We start from the raw sequence: 14,436 nt of genomic DNA on the forward strand, positions 1-14,436 counted from the left end.
TTATTATTTCCTGTCAGTGAAGCAGCCTCACAACCATGAGTTCTGCAGCCTTTCATCAGAAGGCACAAAATGGCCAACAATCTCTTGTTACAAGGTCTTTTAAGACTAAACTTTCCAGTTAAGAAATGACACCTGGATTATTTTCCCTTTTAACCCAATAACTGATCCCTTGAAGCCTGCAGTGTGGACTTTTCTGCCCAATTACAAAACTCATGAAGAAGAAGGAAGAAGGGGGTAAAGAACAACCTGCCTCCACCCTAAAACCTCCATCTTGCTTCATAGTTATTTCTATATTCTAAAACCCCAAACTCTAAGTTTTCCACCCTGTGATACTACACACTCCTAACCAACTCCACACCTGTAATCCCAGTGCTGTCTATCAGTTTTGGAAGCCTCCTCCACAGCCTCAGGTCACTTGCAGCGTTCCCTGTGCCTCTCAGCATCCAGTGTAGGAGTGATGGGGGTGGGACGGTCACAGGGCTGAAAAATCACCAACACCAAAATGGTTTGAAGAATGGATGTGACACCAGGGTGAGGGGACAGCTCTGAGCGTGGAACCTGGGGTTTATTGCCAAGGCTGGGTGCAGGGCCCTGCTGGGAGCTGCAGCCACAGCTCGGAGCAGGCTCCAAGGAGGGAGAGAGGGAAAGAGAGTGGTAGAGAGAAAGAAGGCAAGAGTGTGGTGAAGAGGATGAGAGAGAGCAAAAGAGTAAAAGAGAGAGGACAAAAGAGTAAAAGACAGAGAAGTTCCTGTTACAATACCATAAATCTTCTTCTGTGCTGAATATTCTAATTCTCACTAACCAATCTAATACAAGATACTAATCCTATAGCATTTACATACAGCCTGTAGGAATCATTACATTACCATACTGTGTTACATTTTAAACCCTAAAAGCTGCTCTTTGTACCCCTTCTGCCCAGCTAGTAGGGTCTGCTCTGACCCCTGGGCCTGTCTGCAAGCAGAGGGGATTGTTCCATCAAATGGGAATTACCTTCAGCAGCCATGCCATTGTTTTCCAGTTGTTCAGTGACTCAGGTATTCTAAAGCTTGCTTTCATTTCAATCTCACTTACAGTTTCCATATTCAATATTCCATACTCCTGGCAGAATCTTTTGCCAGGCAATCATATTGATAAGGCTTTCCTGTTTCACCTTCCCCAACATCCAGCCTTCCAACACCTGCCCTCTCAGCCACTTGCCCCCAAACAGAGCCACCCCCCATTAACCCCATGCTCCCCTCACAGCTTGAAGGCCGTGCTGATGGGGAAGCCCCAGGACAACACCGTGGACTTGTCAGGCATCCCCCTGACCCTGAAGGACGTGGAGAGGGTCACGTCGTACCTGGAGCACAGCTCGGAGCACATCGACACGGTGGAGCTGTGCTTCACGGAGCTGACGGACGAGGTGCTGCTGCAGCTGCTGCCCGCGCTCTGCGGGCTGCCCCGCCTCACCACGCTGGCCCTCAACGGCAACCGCCTCACCAAGGCCATCCTCAGGGACCTCACCGAGACCCTCAAGGACCCCAAGAAGTTCCCCAGCGTCACCTGGATCGATCTGGGTAACAACGTGGATATTTTCTCGCTGCCCCAGCCCTTCCTGGTCAGCCTGAAGAGGCGCTGCCCCAAGCAGGGGAACTTGCCGACCATCCTGGAGTTTGGGGAGGGGCAGCTCAGCGATCTGGAGGGGCAGGAGGGGCTGGGGGACAGCCAGGAGGAGCTGAGGGCTGCGCCAGGCCGGGCTGGCAGCACGGGCTGGGAGCAGATGGACAGAGAGGCTGGGGAGCTGCCTGGCCCAGAGCAAGGTGCTGCCACACCACAGACATGATGTCAGCCCTTGGCTGGGCACCTTGAGCAAGGATGACTTCAAGCCTCAGAGCTGGGGGGGTCTGTTCCCACTCCTGGGTGCTCCAGGAGTCCCAGCTGCTGCCTTCCCCCTGTGCCACGAACGTCAGTGATTTTCTTCTCGAAGAACACATAAAAGTGATCACGTAGAGTGTTTGTATTTTCTAACAGCTGGCCAGGTGTTTTGAAGCATTAGTGGTGTGCTGTGCTTTTGGCTCTCTCAGAAATGCATCTCCAAGGGGCTGCAAAACCTCAGAAGGGCAAGGAAAGGGAGCAGGGAGGTGCCCAGGCTGGGCAGGGCAGGGCTCCCTTTCCTCAGTGCTGGGTCTCAGCTGCTCCCCACATGGGATGGACAGACAGCAGCCACCCCAAAGGGACCTGCCTGGGATAAACCTTCAATCCTTCCCACTCCTGACTTCAGGAACCACTGGTGAGAGGCACGGCTGCTGAGACATCACAAAAACCTGCTCACACACAAAGCAGGGTGTTCCTCTCAGTACTGTGAGCCCAGCCCAGGGGGAGAGCTTTGTTTTCCTGGGGCAGGGTTAAATCCCAGCCTGCAGCGTGCCTGGACACCACCCTCACCTCCAGCCTTACCAAAACCAGGCTGGCACCTGTGCCTGCCCAGGATTTGTCCAGTAAAACCCAGTTTCCCAGCAGCTGTAAGAATTCCTGAGCTCTTGATGGGAGCATCTGACCCATTCTGGGTTCTGGGAGGGACACACAAATCCTGGAGTCAGGGCTCAGGAGCATCACTGACAAAAGAGACCACGGTACTGAAGGGTTAAAAAAGGTGAAACAAGCCTGGGGTTCATCCCCTCTGTCACTGCCACACAGCCAGCTGGGATTTAAAGCCCCAGAAAACCTTGGGCTCCCTTGGCCATGGCTGTTGCCCCCTGGGCCAGAAGTGCTTTGCTCCTGAAAGGTTCCCGTTTTTTTCTAAGGCAGGGTTTATTTTCAGTGGGAAATGGATCAGCCCAGAGAGCAGTGCTGGAATGTGCACTTTGGCTCTTTGGAACCAGCATTTCCTTGGATCCCAGAGCTGGGGGAGGGCAGGAAAGTGGGGAAAGCTTCCTCTCCTTGGTGTTCCACGGAGCAGAGCTGACTCCCTTTGCAGAGGGAGCCTCTTGGCCCCAAGCCCTTCCCTGAGCAGCTCCAGCAGTGGCTCCAGCTTGGCTTTTTTTGGGTGCAAACAGATTTTTGGTCCCATTGCCTCTGTCCATTTTTCCAGAGGGGCTTCAGGCTGCCAGTGGTTGTTTGCCCTCCATTTGCAAGAAGGTACCTTAGAAAAAACTCTGCTACTTTTAATACATTTGGCAACAGTATGATTTGCATGTATCCAAGCCTTTTTTCCTTTTTTTTTTTTTTAATTCTAACTCTTTCCAACAGGCATGAAAAAACCAACTTTCCAGTGAATATGGAATATTTCTGTTTGAAATAAAGGAGCTATCCATAAACAAAATAAATGATAATGTTTAATAAAGACCCAGTGTTGAATTTTCCCTCTGTCCAGGTTGAATGCCCAGGAAAAAGCAGAGGACAAGGCAGTGCTGAGAGCTGCTGCTCTGGATGCTTCAGGAGGCTGAGAAATAAAGAGCTCAGTTTATGGGCTGGCTTTATCAGGGTGGGCATAAGGTGGACACAGAAGCATCATAAAAGAATCTTTAAAATTTAAAATATTGCCAAAATAAAATAATGTAGGAGAAAGGAAGGCTGAGAGTGGGGTAGTGCTCCACAGGGTGTTTATCTCCTGAAGGATAAAAGGCTGTTTATTGCAGCAGGGGCTCTGTCCCAGCAACAAACCACGGGGGCCAAGGAGTTGGGGGAACATAGGGGGATTTAATTCAGAACAAGATTTCTCTTTGCAGAAAAAAAAGGAAAAAGAAACTGCAGCAATTCCTTCTTTCTACCCAGGTACCTCAGTGCTGGGCTCTGCTCCTCGTGCGCAGCTCAAGCCCCTCTGCCTGTTTAAATTATTTCAATCACAAGCTCCTTGCTGCAAGGTTTTTATTCCCTGCTAAGTATTTGCACAGGACCCGGGGCCTGAGGAGCTGCCTGGACCCCCAGTTCACAAATTCACAAACCAGAGGCACTTTGCACTTAGAGCAAGCTCTGCATCCTTTATTCCTGCCTTGCTCCATTCCCTCACAGACAAAAACCACCCAGGAGCTGCTCCTGCCACATTTCCCTCCAGCTCAGCTTCCCCCTGCTGGGAAACACATCAGCCATGGAGAAATAATTTCAATATCTCCAAAGGGAGATCCCACAGCCTTTGCCCTGTGCAGGTGTGGCAGTGCTTGAGCCACCTCTGCTCCACTGGCACTGACAATGTCCCTGTGCCCAGTGAGGATTCAGCCCTTCTGAGACAGAGAAAGAGCTGGAAAGGGATTTTTGTCAATATATCCGTGCATGCTGGAGGATGCACCAAATTACTTCCATGGAAAAAGGGAAAAAAAAAAGCAGAGCTGTTGTAGAGAGTTGGTTATAAAAGCTTTGGCTCATCAGTGCCTCCCTCACAGTGTGGATTAGCTCAATTATCCACTTAGTGCACTTCAGGATAATGATGATCCTGTGGGCTCAGCACAGAGTGGGGTTTGCTTGGGGTTTTTTTTGTTTTTCTTTTTTTAGAGAAAGCAGAGTGTGAGCTTCCCTTCCCAGCTCATCAACATCAAAACAAGCTCAGGGCTCACTCCACATATAATCAATGTTCCCTGGGCTACTCTGGGCTGCTGCTTTGGGTCAGAAGCTTTTAACTGGCCTTACATGAAGGATTCAAGCACTGAAAATCGCTGCTGTTAGAATATTAAAACAGAATGAGGTCATTTCTTGTCCAGGAGAGGAGGAAAGGGCCACCATAAAATAAATAAAGCATAAAAATCCTCAGCCTGGCTTGGTTGGTTCTCTCCCCAGCAGCACCACAGCTCTACCTGGGCATCAAGCAAACCAGTCTGGGGAGGAGATTGATGGCCTCAGCAAGAAAAATGTAATTGGAAATCATTCTGTGCAGACTGAGGAGCCCACAGCGAGGGGAATGGAAACAGCAGGCAGGGAATGGGGTGAGAGAGGGGTGAGAGGGCCATGAAGGGGCTGGTGCCACGCTCCGAGAGCTCCTGCCAGCTGGGTGAGCTGGGCAGGGTTTGCACCAGGGCTGGCTGTGTTTGAAGGTGGTGATTCATTTAAAATGAGAGTTCCTTTGCCAGAGGATGGTTGGGAGCAGGAAATAGGCTGGGAAAAGTCACCCCTGAGCAGGGAGTGTGTGGGAGAGCAGAGGGAGACACAAAAATGCTGCTGGGGATGTCCAGAAGCACAAAATACTTAGGCCAAAAGCATTGCTGCTGCTCAGGGGCAGAAGTCAGCAAATGTCAACCCAAAACTGCCCAAACACCAACCCAACACAAAGGCTCCCCTGCTCCATTGGCTGGGATGTGCCATTGCCAAGGAAAGTAATTGACCTGATCAGCAGAATTCACATATCAAAGCTTAGGGAAAAGGGGTAAAAACAACTGACCCAAGCTCTGCAGTGAGATGTTCCTTGGTGAGCAACAGATGAAATCTCCTCCAGACCTCTCTGGCAGGAGGATGCCATCCTTGATCCCACTTTTCCTCCACGCCAAGGGCAGTGGGGTTTTTCTGTGCCTGGGGCATGATTTCCACCAGCAGGCTGTGAGAGGAGAGGAGCTTCCAGCTCTATGAAATGTCTGTAACAGGAAATTCTGAAGGACAGAGCCATCCCTCACAGAGCTCTGACAGCCTCCAGCCAGGCTCCAGCCTCAGTTCCTAGGGAGGGCCCAGCTCCAGACAAACTAATATTAATATTAATTCATTATCATGAATAAATGGATGGAGATCCCCAGGCTGGACAGGGCTTGGAACAACCTGGATTAGTGGGAGGTGTCCCTGCCCCCAGCAGAATGCTGGAATGAAATGGGCTTTAATTCCCCTCCAACCCAAACCATCCTGGGATCTGTTTCTGTAAAATGTTAGCACAGGGTTTGTTCTCCAGGAGGAGCACAAGAGCTTTGCTCACTGCAGGAATCCTGGATCCCAAGCTGGCACCGAGGAAAGGTATTTGGGAATAAAGTGTCATTTCTGATGTGCCAGCTCCATCAGCCCCTGGCCCAGTTACCCCTGAAGGATGGGAACTGGAAGTGCTTTGTTTGCATTCCCTTCTGGCAGTTCTGGGTGTGCATTTTTCATCCCCCCTTTTTTATCCCCCTATTTTTTATCCCTTTTTATGTCCCCTTGTAAATACACAGAGACACAGCTGGTTTTACCTCCAGCTCAGCTGATGGTTTTACATAAAACTGAAGGCCTGATTTAATAGAGTCAGAAAAGATGCAACCTGTTCACCACAGCCTTTAATTATGGCTGAGTTTTCTTGGCTCCTAATAGCTTATTGATCCTGTGGCTTCTGGGCCATCTTTTTTCTTTGCTGTTTTATTAACTCAGTCTGAGGAGAAAATAAACCTGTGGGCTGGTTTGCATCCAGCAGGTTGGGATGAGCAATCCCAGCCTCCAGTGAGTGCACGTGGCAGCTCTCAGGGAGCTGTTATTGGAAGGACAAATAGACTGGAGGTTTACAAAAGAGGAGAGAAATATTAACATTTAATTCACTGGAGGTTTGGCCTGGGCATTTATCACTGGATTTTCAAGGTGTGTGATGTAAAACCACTTCATTCCTGGCTCTCCCTGTCAGCTCTGTCCTTCTCCAGGGAAACCAGGGTTCCTCTGGCTCTGGGCAAGGCTTTGGGGAGGTGCTTTGTGGTCAGGATTTTGCAAGCAGCACTCGCAACCATCCTAAACAACAACCTACATAATTAAAACCTCAAAGCATCTTACTACAGGCCCAAATTCCTGGAATAAACATCCAGAGAGTCAGGGATGGATGGAAAACTGTGGGATATTGGACTGCAACAGATGTGGAAACCCAGCTGCATCACCCAGGAATGAGCTTCCCTTGGGCAGCTGCTCCTGGTCTGGCAACTCACTCAGGTAAGAGCTGCAATTCCAGCTCTTCCAGAAATGAAAACCAAGGCACTGAAGAATCAATCACACTCTGGTAGCTGCTGCCCCAGGGCTGTGGCTCCTGAGCCCACAGGATTCCACTGCTGGGGAGTTCTGCACGTAGAGGGACAGGCAGAACATCCCAGAGGTGGACAGGCTCCAAACACACAGAATAAAAGGCCTCTCCTGGGGCTGTGTGCACTTACACATCACTTTCCAAGAGGAGAACTTCACCATTCCTTTTTTGTTGTTGTTTCATCTTCACTGTACCCACCTGCTTGTTAAATGATCGATTCCAAGGCTCAGGATTTTCCCAAGCTGTGCTTTCCTGCAGGCTCAGAGCTCCCCTCCACCACAGGCACAGAAACAGCAGAGCTGGGGGCTGAAATGCAAACATTGTCCTTTTTTTCTGTGCCAGCCCCCAAAATGGGCTGAACTTCCAGGGCAGGGGCAGCCACCAGCCCAGAGCTGTCCCCTCACCCTGGTGCCACATCCATTCTTCAGACCACTTCGGTGTTGGTGATTTTTCAGCCCTGTTCTCCTCCCTGAAACCCTTCTCTTGCCTCAGCTCCAGCCTCTGACCTGTTGCCAGGTGACACCACGCTGTTGCTGTCATCTCCAAAGACCTTCCTGAAGCACAAAAGCAGCACCTTTGAAATCCCTGCCCTTGATGCAGCCCCTGTTTTGCATTTCCAAACAGACACTGAAGCTTTATTTCACCTCCTGCAAGGAGAGAGCATTTTCCTCCAAACACAGCAGCAAACAGGCTGCTGGGGAGGTGCCTGGATAGATTAAATTAATTAAATTCAAATGCAGCTACCTTGGTGCAGGGGCTCCCCATCACTGTGCATTTCACAGCTCCCACCTCGCTCCCAGCTCTGAAACAATTCCATCACCTTCCCAGCAGGATTCCCTGGATTTCACTCAGCACAAAGAGTTTATTATTTACTGCCACGGATGAAAGGAATAGAATACCTGATTTGGCACAGTTCAGAGAATTGCTCTGTGCACTGGCTGAGCAGATCCTGTGCCTGCTCCCAGCAGGGCAGCCAGGGGCTGTGCAGCACTGCAGCCTGCTGCAGGATTGTCAGATGGAGGCACAGATGTAAAACATTTCTGTTGGGTATTTCAGCTGCTGCTGCTGCTCTGAGGGGCATTAAGCAGCTCACAGATCTCCTCAGCACCAGCACTGCTCTTGCTGTCTGATCAGGGCTGATAACCAAATTACCATTGCTGCCACTATTATCTTGACTCAGGTGTTCATTAATAAAGTTTCAGCTATCCAGGAAAATTTATTATTTTTTATTATGGCTGATAACCTCAGGCTTAGCTGGAAGTTTGTCTTTAATGTGCTGTTAAATCTCAAGCCTACTCCACTGCTCAGTGACAACAGCACCCAATAAACCCAAAGCCAACACTAACAAATCTTTAGGTGCAGTTTGCAAGTGCACAAAATACACAAAAAAACAAGAGTAACTATCTGACAGGATCTGAGAAAGCGAGAGCAAGAAAGCAATCAAAAAATCTGGGAAATAAAATTATAAGGAAAACCAAGGAGAGCCCAGCAGAAAGCCATAGGCAGCTTCAGAAACATCAATCATTATTTGTTTAGAGCTCGTGTTGCAGCTGGGCTGTGCAATGATTTTACCACAAACCATTACACACAAAAACTGTTATGGAAAAAAATCCAAGTATTGACTTGCAAAAACTAACAGGAGTCTAACAAACAAAAGTCTTAATTGTTGGAGATTAAACTTTTAACATCTCTATTTGATTAGAACAGCAGGGATTTGAAGTCAGCCTCCACTGAGTGATTTTCTCCTTTGCATTTTGTTCAGGTTTCAGTGCCATGCAGGTGCTGGGCTGGGGGTGTTTATTGACTCAAAATCCACCTGGAGCAGGCACAGCCTGGCAGCTCCTGAGCTGCATGGGAGGGAAGGGTCATGAAGGGCAAATCATCCTTTATTTGTATCAAATAAAAATAAGTTTGAACTCTTTGGCTCCTCATCACACTCAGAGCAGGAACACTATGGGGTGAGACCATGAACTGCAAGTTTGCACAGCATCAAAAGCTCATCAAATGAGCCTTTGCTGGCCCAACACTGAGACACATTAATTAACAGCTAATTAAAGAGTGACATTATCACTGTGTGTGGGATTCTCTACACAGTAATGAAAGTTGCAAATCTTATTAGAAGCAGGGAAGGAACCAGCATTAAAACCGAGTTTCCCCAAGGAAGCACCTCCAAGGCTGCAGAAATCTTTTCTTTCAAAAGCTCTGAGCTTGGCCACTGCCCCACCTTGTGGGCTCAAGTGTCAGGACAGATGTGACTGTGAATTAGAGCACAGGAGCAGAAAATGCTCAATGTGCTTTAAAAAAGCTCTCCTTGCATGGCCCAAATCAAATCCCACCTGTTCAACCCTCACCACGTTCAGCAGTTCTAGGATCAGTTTATAACAGCAGGGCTGAAACTGATTTCAAGCGTAAAATTAAGGCACTAATGACACAAAGAGACAAAGAAGGGCAATGTTTGTCCTGGCAGAGCATTAAATGATGCATTAACCTTGTCCTTCCTCACAGGAACACTGAAATGTGCTCCAGCTCTGGCAGCACAAGGTCAGAGGGGTGCCAGGAACACCCTGAGCCTGACAAGGGCCAAAGTCCCCCAGGTTATTTTGATTTTTTGCTCTGAGCAGCTCAAGAGTTGCTGCCTGTGATATCTCAGAAATTGTAACAAAGCATTTGCCATCCTTTAGCTGGGAGAAAACAAACCTGTGACGCTTTTCTTGCAGCACACCAATGCTGGAAAACAGCAGCTCCTTTGAAATGAAGGAGAATTGGAAAATTAACAGCTCTTCCTCCTGCTCGGAGAGGAAAAGGAGTGAAGTGTCAATATTTAGGATTTCTTGCACTCTGAGAAGCTCACACACAGGATATCCCTTCCTCCCTTCTGATTAAGTAGCTGCAGCCCAAACTGCCTCAGCTGGAACAGCAGCCACCAAGCCACGAGAGCTCCTCTTTACATTGCCATTAATAGCTGGCATGTATTAATTACAGTAATTTATGGCTTTGCATGAGTGATTATGCTCATGCTGCTGCAGATGTGATTGCTTTACAATACCAATCAAGAAACGAGGATGATAACCAGCATTTATGTGAAATGTGAAGCTTGTGATTTCCAGAGAGGCAGCTCTGCCCCTGGGGATCCCTCTCCTCCTCCGTTCCAGCCCCTCTCCAGCAGCTCCACTGCAGATTTTGGGGATAATCTCCATGTTTTCTCTCAAACACTGATTTCAGACGTGGCACTGCCATCTCTTATTGCTAAAAGCTGGCACTCAGCCATTCTTTGCTTTGCTGCATATTTTCTTCCTTTCTGCTTTAATCTTTTCATCTATTTTAGATTTATCCAGGGTTGTTGGCTGCTGTTGAGTGCCAAAGGGATTTCTGCCAACTGTTCTTTCTAAACCTTTAGAAAATCCAAAATAATTGTTTTAAAACCAGATTTTTGTCTGCTGTTTATTCCCCAACACCAAGTTTTAAGTGCTCCAAATGTAATCAAAACAGAATGGTTTTATTTCCCTTCCCCTCAAGCACCATGAAATTATCTGTGCTCCCCTGGAAGATCACAGTAAAATGTTGAGGGCATTTGTTATGTTTGAAAGGCACCATTTTCTAACAGAAATAACACTTTTCCATTCATTAATCTCAGCAAAAACCCAGCCTGCTGGAGGATCCCTGCTGAGGAACTTTGGTTTTGATTAGAACAATAAACAAGTGATGCTAAAATGAAACTCATGAATATTTATCTCCAACAGATACCACCAAGTGCACCCTCAGTACACCCAGGTAAATTCAGTGTTTAAGTTTTCCCAGATCAATTTTGCTCTCTCAATGAGAAAATTCTAACACTAGAAAGCAAGAATTCTAAAACAAGTTGCAGCAAACCTTCCTTGAGCAAATTAAACAGCTCATTAAACAATTTGCTGATTATTTCTGTTTGCTGAGGGCATGTGGCTGCTTTTACCTCCATGGTCTGCAGATTCACATTTTAAAAAAATTGGATCCTTGTGCTTTTTGAGAGCTTTAAACCCATTTCTATTCCCAGTGCATGTTACAAGAAATGGCAACATATTCTAATATACAAGCTCTTAAAATGAGGCAAAAATAAACTTTGTTTCATTAAACACTGGGAACAGAATGTAACTTTAAATTTTAATTAAGCAGTGGAGTAACCTGTTCTTCATACTGCTCAAATACTTTCAGATAAAGAGCAACTAATTAATTCCAAACATGTTTTACCTACTCCATTGCCCAGGCTGAATGCTTTTATTAAGCCCTGGATGTACTTCAGTAACAATTCCAGGAAAAAAAAATCCAGATTAATTTACCTGCATGTTGTAGAACCGGAGATTTCTCTGAAAAACAGAGCCTGATTTTCTAAACACTAAGAGAAATTCCTGAAATTCAACATTTCATGCAGTTTATACCTCAGGCAGCAGAGCCACCTGTGCTTTGGGAGGGACAGGGACACTGCCCTGTGGTGCCCCATGAGCAGCACCAGCTCACAGCACCTTTCAGTCAGAAAATCTAAATTAAAAGCAATTCAGATCTTCACCTGAACTCCACAGGGAAGGCAAAACCAATCCACAGCTCTCCCACTTGGAGCTGGGCAGTGAACACTGTGATACCCCTTGGCAGTGACCACAGGCTCGTGAGGAATTAGTTTAATTATTAATTAAATTTTGCAAAAGGCCTCTGCAAAAAGCACACCCCAAAATCTTCACGGCTGACACCAGGTGGGCAGAAGGCTCAGCAGCATCAGTCTGGATGTTTGGAGCACTGAAGTGTTATAACCTGCCAGTTCTACTGACATAATTAAGCTAATTGGGAGTTCTGGCCTCCAAATGCTGGGTTTTAACTCTTTTAACTTTTTTAATCATCTCCAAGTTGCCAAGATTCCCCCTAACCCTTGAACTTTGCCTCTGCAGAAGACTTTAAATTCAATTTTGAGATCATAATGGCAAATAGCAAGCCTGCAAACAAGCTCCAGATGCAGCTGCATTTGCTGCTCTGGCTGTCAGGGCTGATCTCTGCAGTAATTAACTCCTGGTGTCTTGTTTAAACTCTAATTACCACAATAACCCCAGTGGCATGATCTGCAGTGAGCACTCTGCACTCTGGGTACATCTTCATCTCACAGCAGATCAGAGTGCCCGGGTTCCTTAATGCACAAAGTGACCAAACACAGTGGGGATTTTAAAGATTATTTTAATGTACATGAAATAAACCACTTTAACTGTTACCACTTTGCAACAGGCAGAAAATGTGTCTACACAAAATCCTCAGGGTGTTTTGTTGGAGTTCTTCTGCCTCAGAGAAGTCTGCAGCAGCAGCACCTGGAACACAGGAGCAGGGTCAGGTAACCAGCCTCAATCATCATTAATGGATTTGTTCATGAGTCAGATATCATCAGAAGACCTTTTGCTCACCACCAGTCAATCTGCCGGTAATTCCAGCACGTTTGGGTTAGTTTCATCACATGATATCACAGAAACTGACACTTTTGTGGCAGGAACACACTTTATCTCTGCCTGCAGTGCAGAAACGGCTGCTCTCACACATTTACTGCAGTTTAGTCCAAGGAGGTTTTTGGGTTTTTTTTGCCTAGGGCTTCATTAATTATACATTTAGAGCAGAAACTCTGCAATGTATAATTCAGTCTCTTTTTAAGACTGCAGCCAAAAGCCACCACATTCAGCTAAGAACACAACAAATATTCAACTCGGTTTAGTCCAAGGAGGTTTTTTTCTTGCCTAGGGCCTCATTAATTACACATTTAGAGCAGAAACTCTGCTCTACATGTGTAATTCCGTCTCTTTTTGAGACTGCAGCCAAAAGCCACCACATTCAGCTAAGAACACAGTAAATATTCAACTCACCCAGCACATTCTCCTGCTCAGTCCCAAGAGATGTCCCCTCAGTGAGGGACATCAACCACAGTCAGTGCCCTCCACAGGACTTGGGAAGAGCTGTCCCCTCAGTGAGGGACATCAACCACAGCACGTGGCAGCACAGACCTGCAGGCTCTACCTAAATACATCAGAAAATAAAGATCAGGCTTAAAACCCTAAGGAACACAGACTCAAGCTCCTTCTACCCCACAAACCTCGTTGTAAATTTACATTTCAGCTGGCACAGAGCTCTGTGCAGGCACTCAAAGCCACCACTGACCTTCCCATCAGGGCCAGCTCCCCAGCTGCTCCAGCCCCGTGGTGTCACATCCAGGAGGAAGGGCCAGCCCTGCAAGAGGTGGGACACAGGACAGCAGGGTGAGATGAGCTCATGGACAGCGAGCTGCCTGCTGGGCCCCAGAGGGTGAATTTGGAGGTTTGAGCTGCTGTGTAGCTGCATTTCAGACCAGAACCAGGGTATCGTCAGTTCTCGCATCTGACGGCACTTCCTATTCAGGGTTATCATCATCAACAGCCTTAATTAACGCTCTAATTCATCGCTCAAAACACCAGCTTTCACCTCATACACTCTCCCCCCTCTGCACATGAAGCAGTAACTCTTAACTTGTGAGTGCATAAAACCAGTTTTATTTCGTTTTTATTTAACTTAAAGTGCATTTTTTACAGATTATTTTTGACTTGTAAAGGCCTGGAACCCCTTTTAACAACTCTGCACACCTTAATGTAAAAAGAAAAAAATTAACTTACTCTTTACTTCAAGACATCTTTCTGCTGTGGGAGTAAAAGTAAGAGAAATGTTACTAGAATACTCTGTAACAGTATAAAGTAGGTTTATGCAGGGAAAAACAAGAACAAAACCAGACCCTCATGACCAACTCTGCTTGTGCCCCCACCCGTGTTTATGTTGATATGAATCACTGAAATATCTATATCAGACAGCTATTAGTAGTCAGCAACCCTCTCTAGATAACTGAAAATGTAGGAAATTCCAGTTTTGAAAAAAGTTTTCAACTTTCAAAAAGTTGAAAAAAATTTTCCTTGAAATCAGGAAATTTAAACTATGTAAACTGAAAGTAATATAAGAATGCGGCTCACAAGGTTGCATCAACCAAGAGGGCACTTTTCAAACTGAAATGGCAAACACTCTAACGCTATGGGTGCGATTTTAAATTACACAGAAAGAGTGTAGCACATATAAGAATTTTAAAAAAGGGCTTTAATTGCTGATTTCGATGGCTGCAGCGCCACAAAAACCCACGGCCAGCGCTGGATGCGGAGCGCTCCGCAGAGCGGCGATACCTGCACGGCCCTCACGGAGCCGCGGGCAGGGCCGCGCCAGCAGCGATGCCCCACGCACACAGCCCCGGCCCGGCAGAGCTCCTCCCGACTTACCGGGGAGGGGTTTCCGCGGTGCCCGCGGGGTCCCGGCGCTGCCGGCGGGGTCGCGGTGCCGCTGCCGCCTCCATGGTGCCCTGAGGGACAAGAGCCGTGAGCCGCCACGCGCCCCAAGGCCGCGCCCCCCCCCGCCCCTGCAATGGTGCGGCCCGGCCCGCGCGGCCCAGCCAGGCCCGGCGGCCGCTACCACTGCCGAGATGGGGGAGAGAGCGCTTCAGCTCG

General features: G+C 47.5%; 1 protein-coding gene, 2 long non-coding RNA genes and 2 other non-coding genes across 5 annotated transcripts in view; 1 reads left to right on the forward strand and 4 right to left on the reverse strand.

Annotated features, from left to right (window-relative positions):
• The window catches only part of LRRC75A (leucine rich repeat containing 75A), a 57,593-nt gene extending 54,268 nt beyond the window's left edge, over positions 1–3,325 (forward strand). The window contains exon 4 of the mRNA XM_039720772.1: positions 1,246–3,325. Coding sequence (XP_039576706.1) covers positions 1,246–1,825 — 580 coding nt within the window. The 3' untranslated portion in view covers positions 1,826–3,325. The remainder of the gene's footprint in view (positions 1–1,245) is intronic.
• Positions 3,187–10,356, reverse strand: LOC120507746. Its single transcript, XR_005628837.1, has 4 exons — positions 9,620–10,356; positions 7,121–7,228; positions 5,351–5,540; positions 3,187–3,424 (listed from the first exon to the last, which is right to left on the reverse strand). It is a non-coding gene; the product is annotated as an uncharacterized LOC120507746 (long non-coding RNA).
• A 1,741-nt stretch (positions 10,357–12,097) lies between these two features.
• On the reverse strand, positions 12,098–12,847 carry LOC120507776. The gene is made up of 2 exons (XR_005628846.1): positions 12,787–12,847; positions 12,098–12,243 (listed from the first exon to the last, which is right to left on the reverse strand). It is a non-coding gene; the product is annotated as an uncharacterized LOC120507776 (long non-coding RNA).
• LOC120507882 lies at positions 12,315–12,388 on the reverse strand. Its single transcript, XR_005628863.1, has one exon. It is a non-coding gene; the product is annotated as a small nucleolar RNA SNORD65 (small nucleolar RNA).
• Positions 12,848–13,257: 410 nt separating the features above from the next.
• On the reverse strand, positions 13,258–13,331 carry LOC120507886. The gene has a single exon (XR_005628867.1). It is a non-coding gene; the product is annotated as a small nucleolar RNA SNORD49 (small nucleolar RNA).
• Positions 13,332–14,436: the final 1,105 nt, after the last annotated feature.

Source organism: Passer montanus, unplaced genomic scaffold (assembly GCF_014805655.1).
Source record: "Passer montanus isolate IOZ18808 unplaced genomic scaffold, ASM1480565v1 scaffold44, whole genome shotgun sequence".
Lineage (NCBI taxonomy): Eukaryota > Metazoa > Chordata > Aves > Passeriformes > Passeridae > Passer > Passer montanus.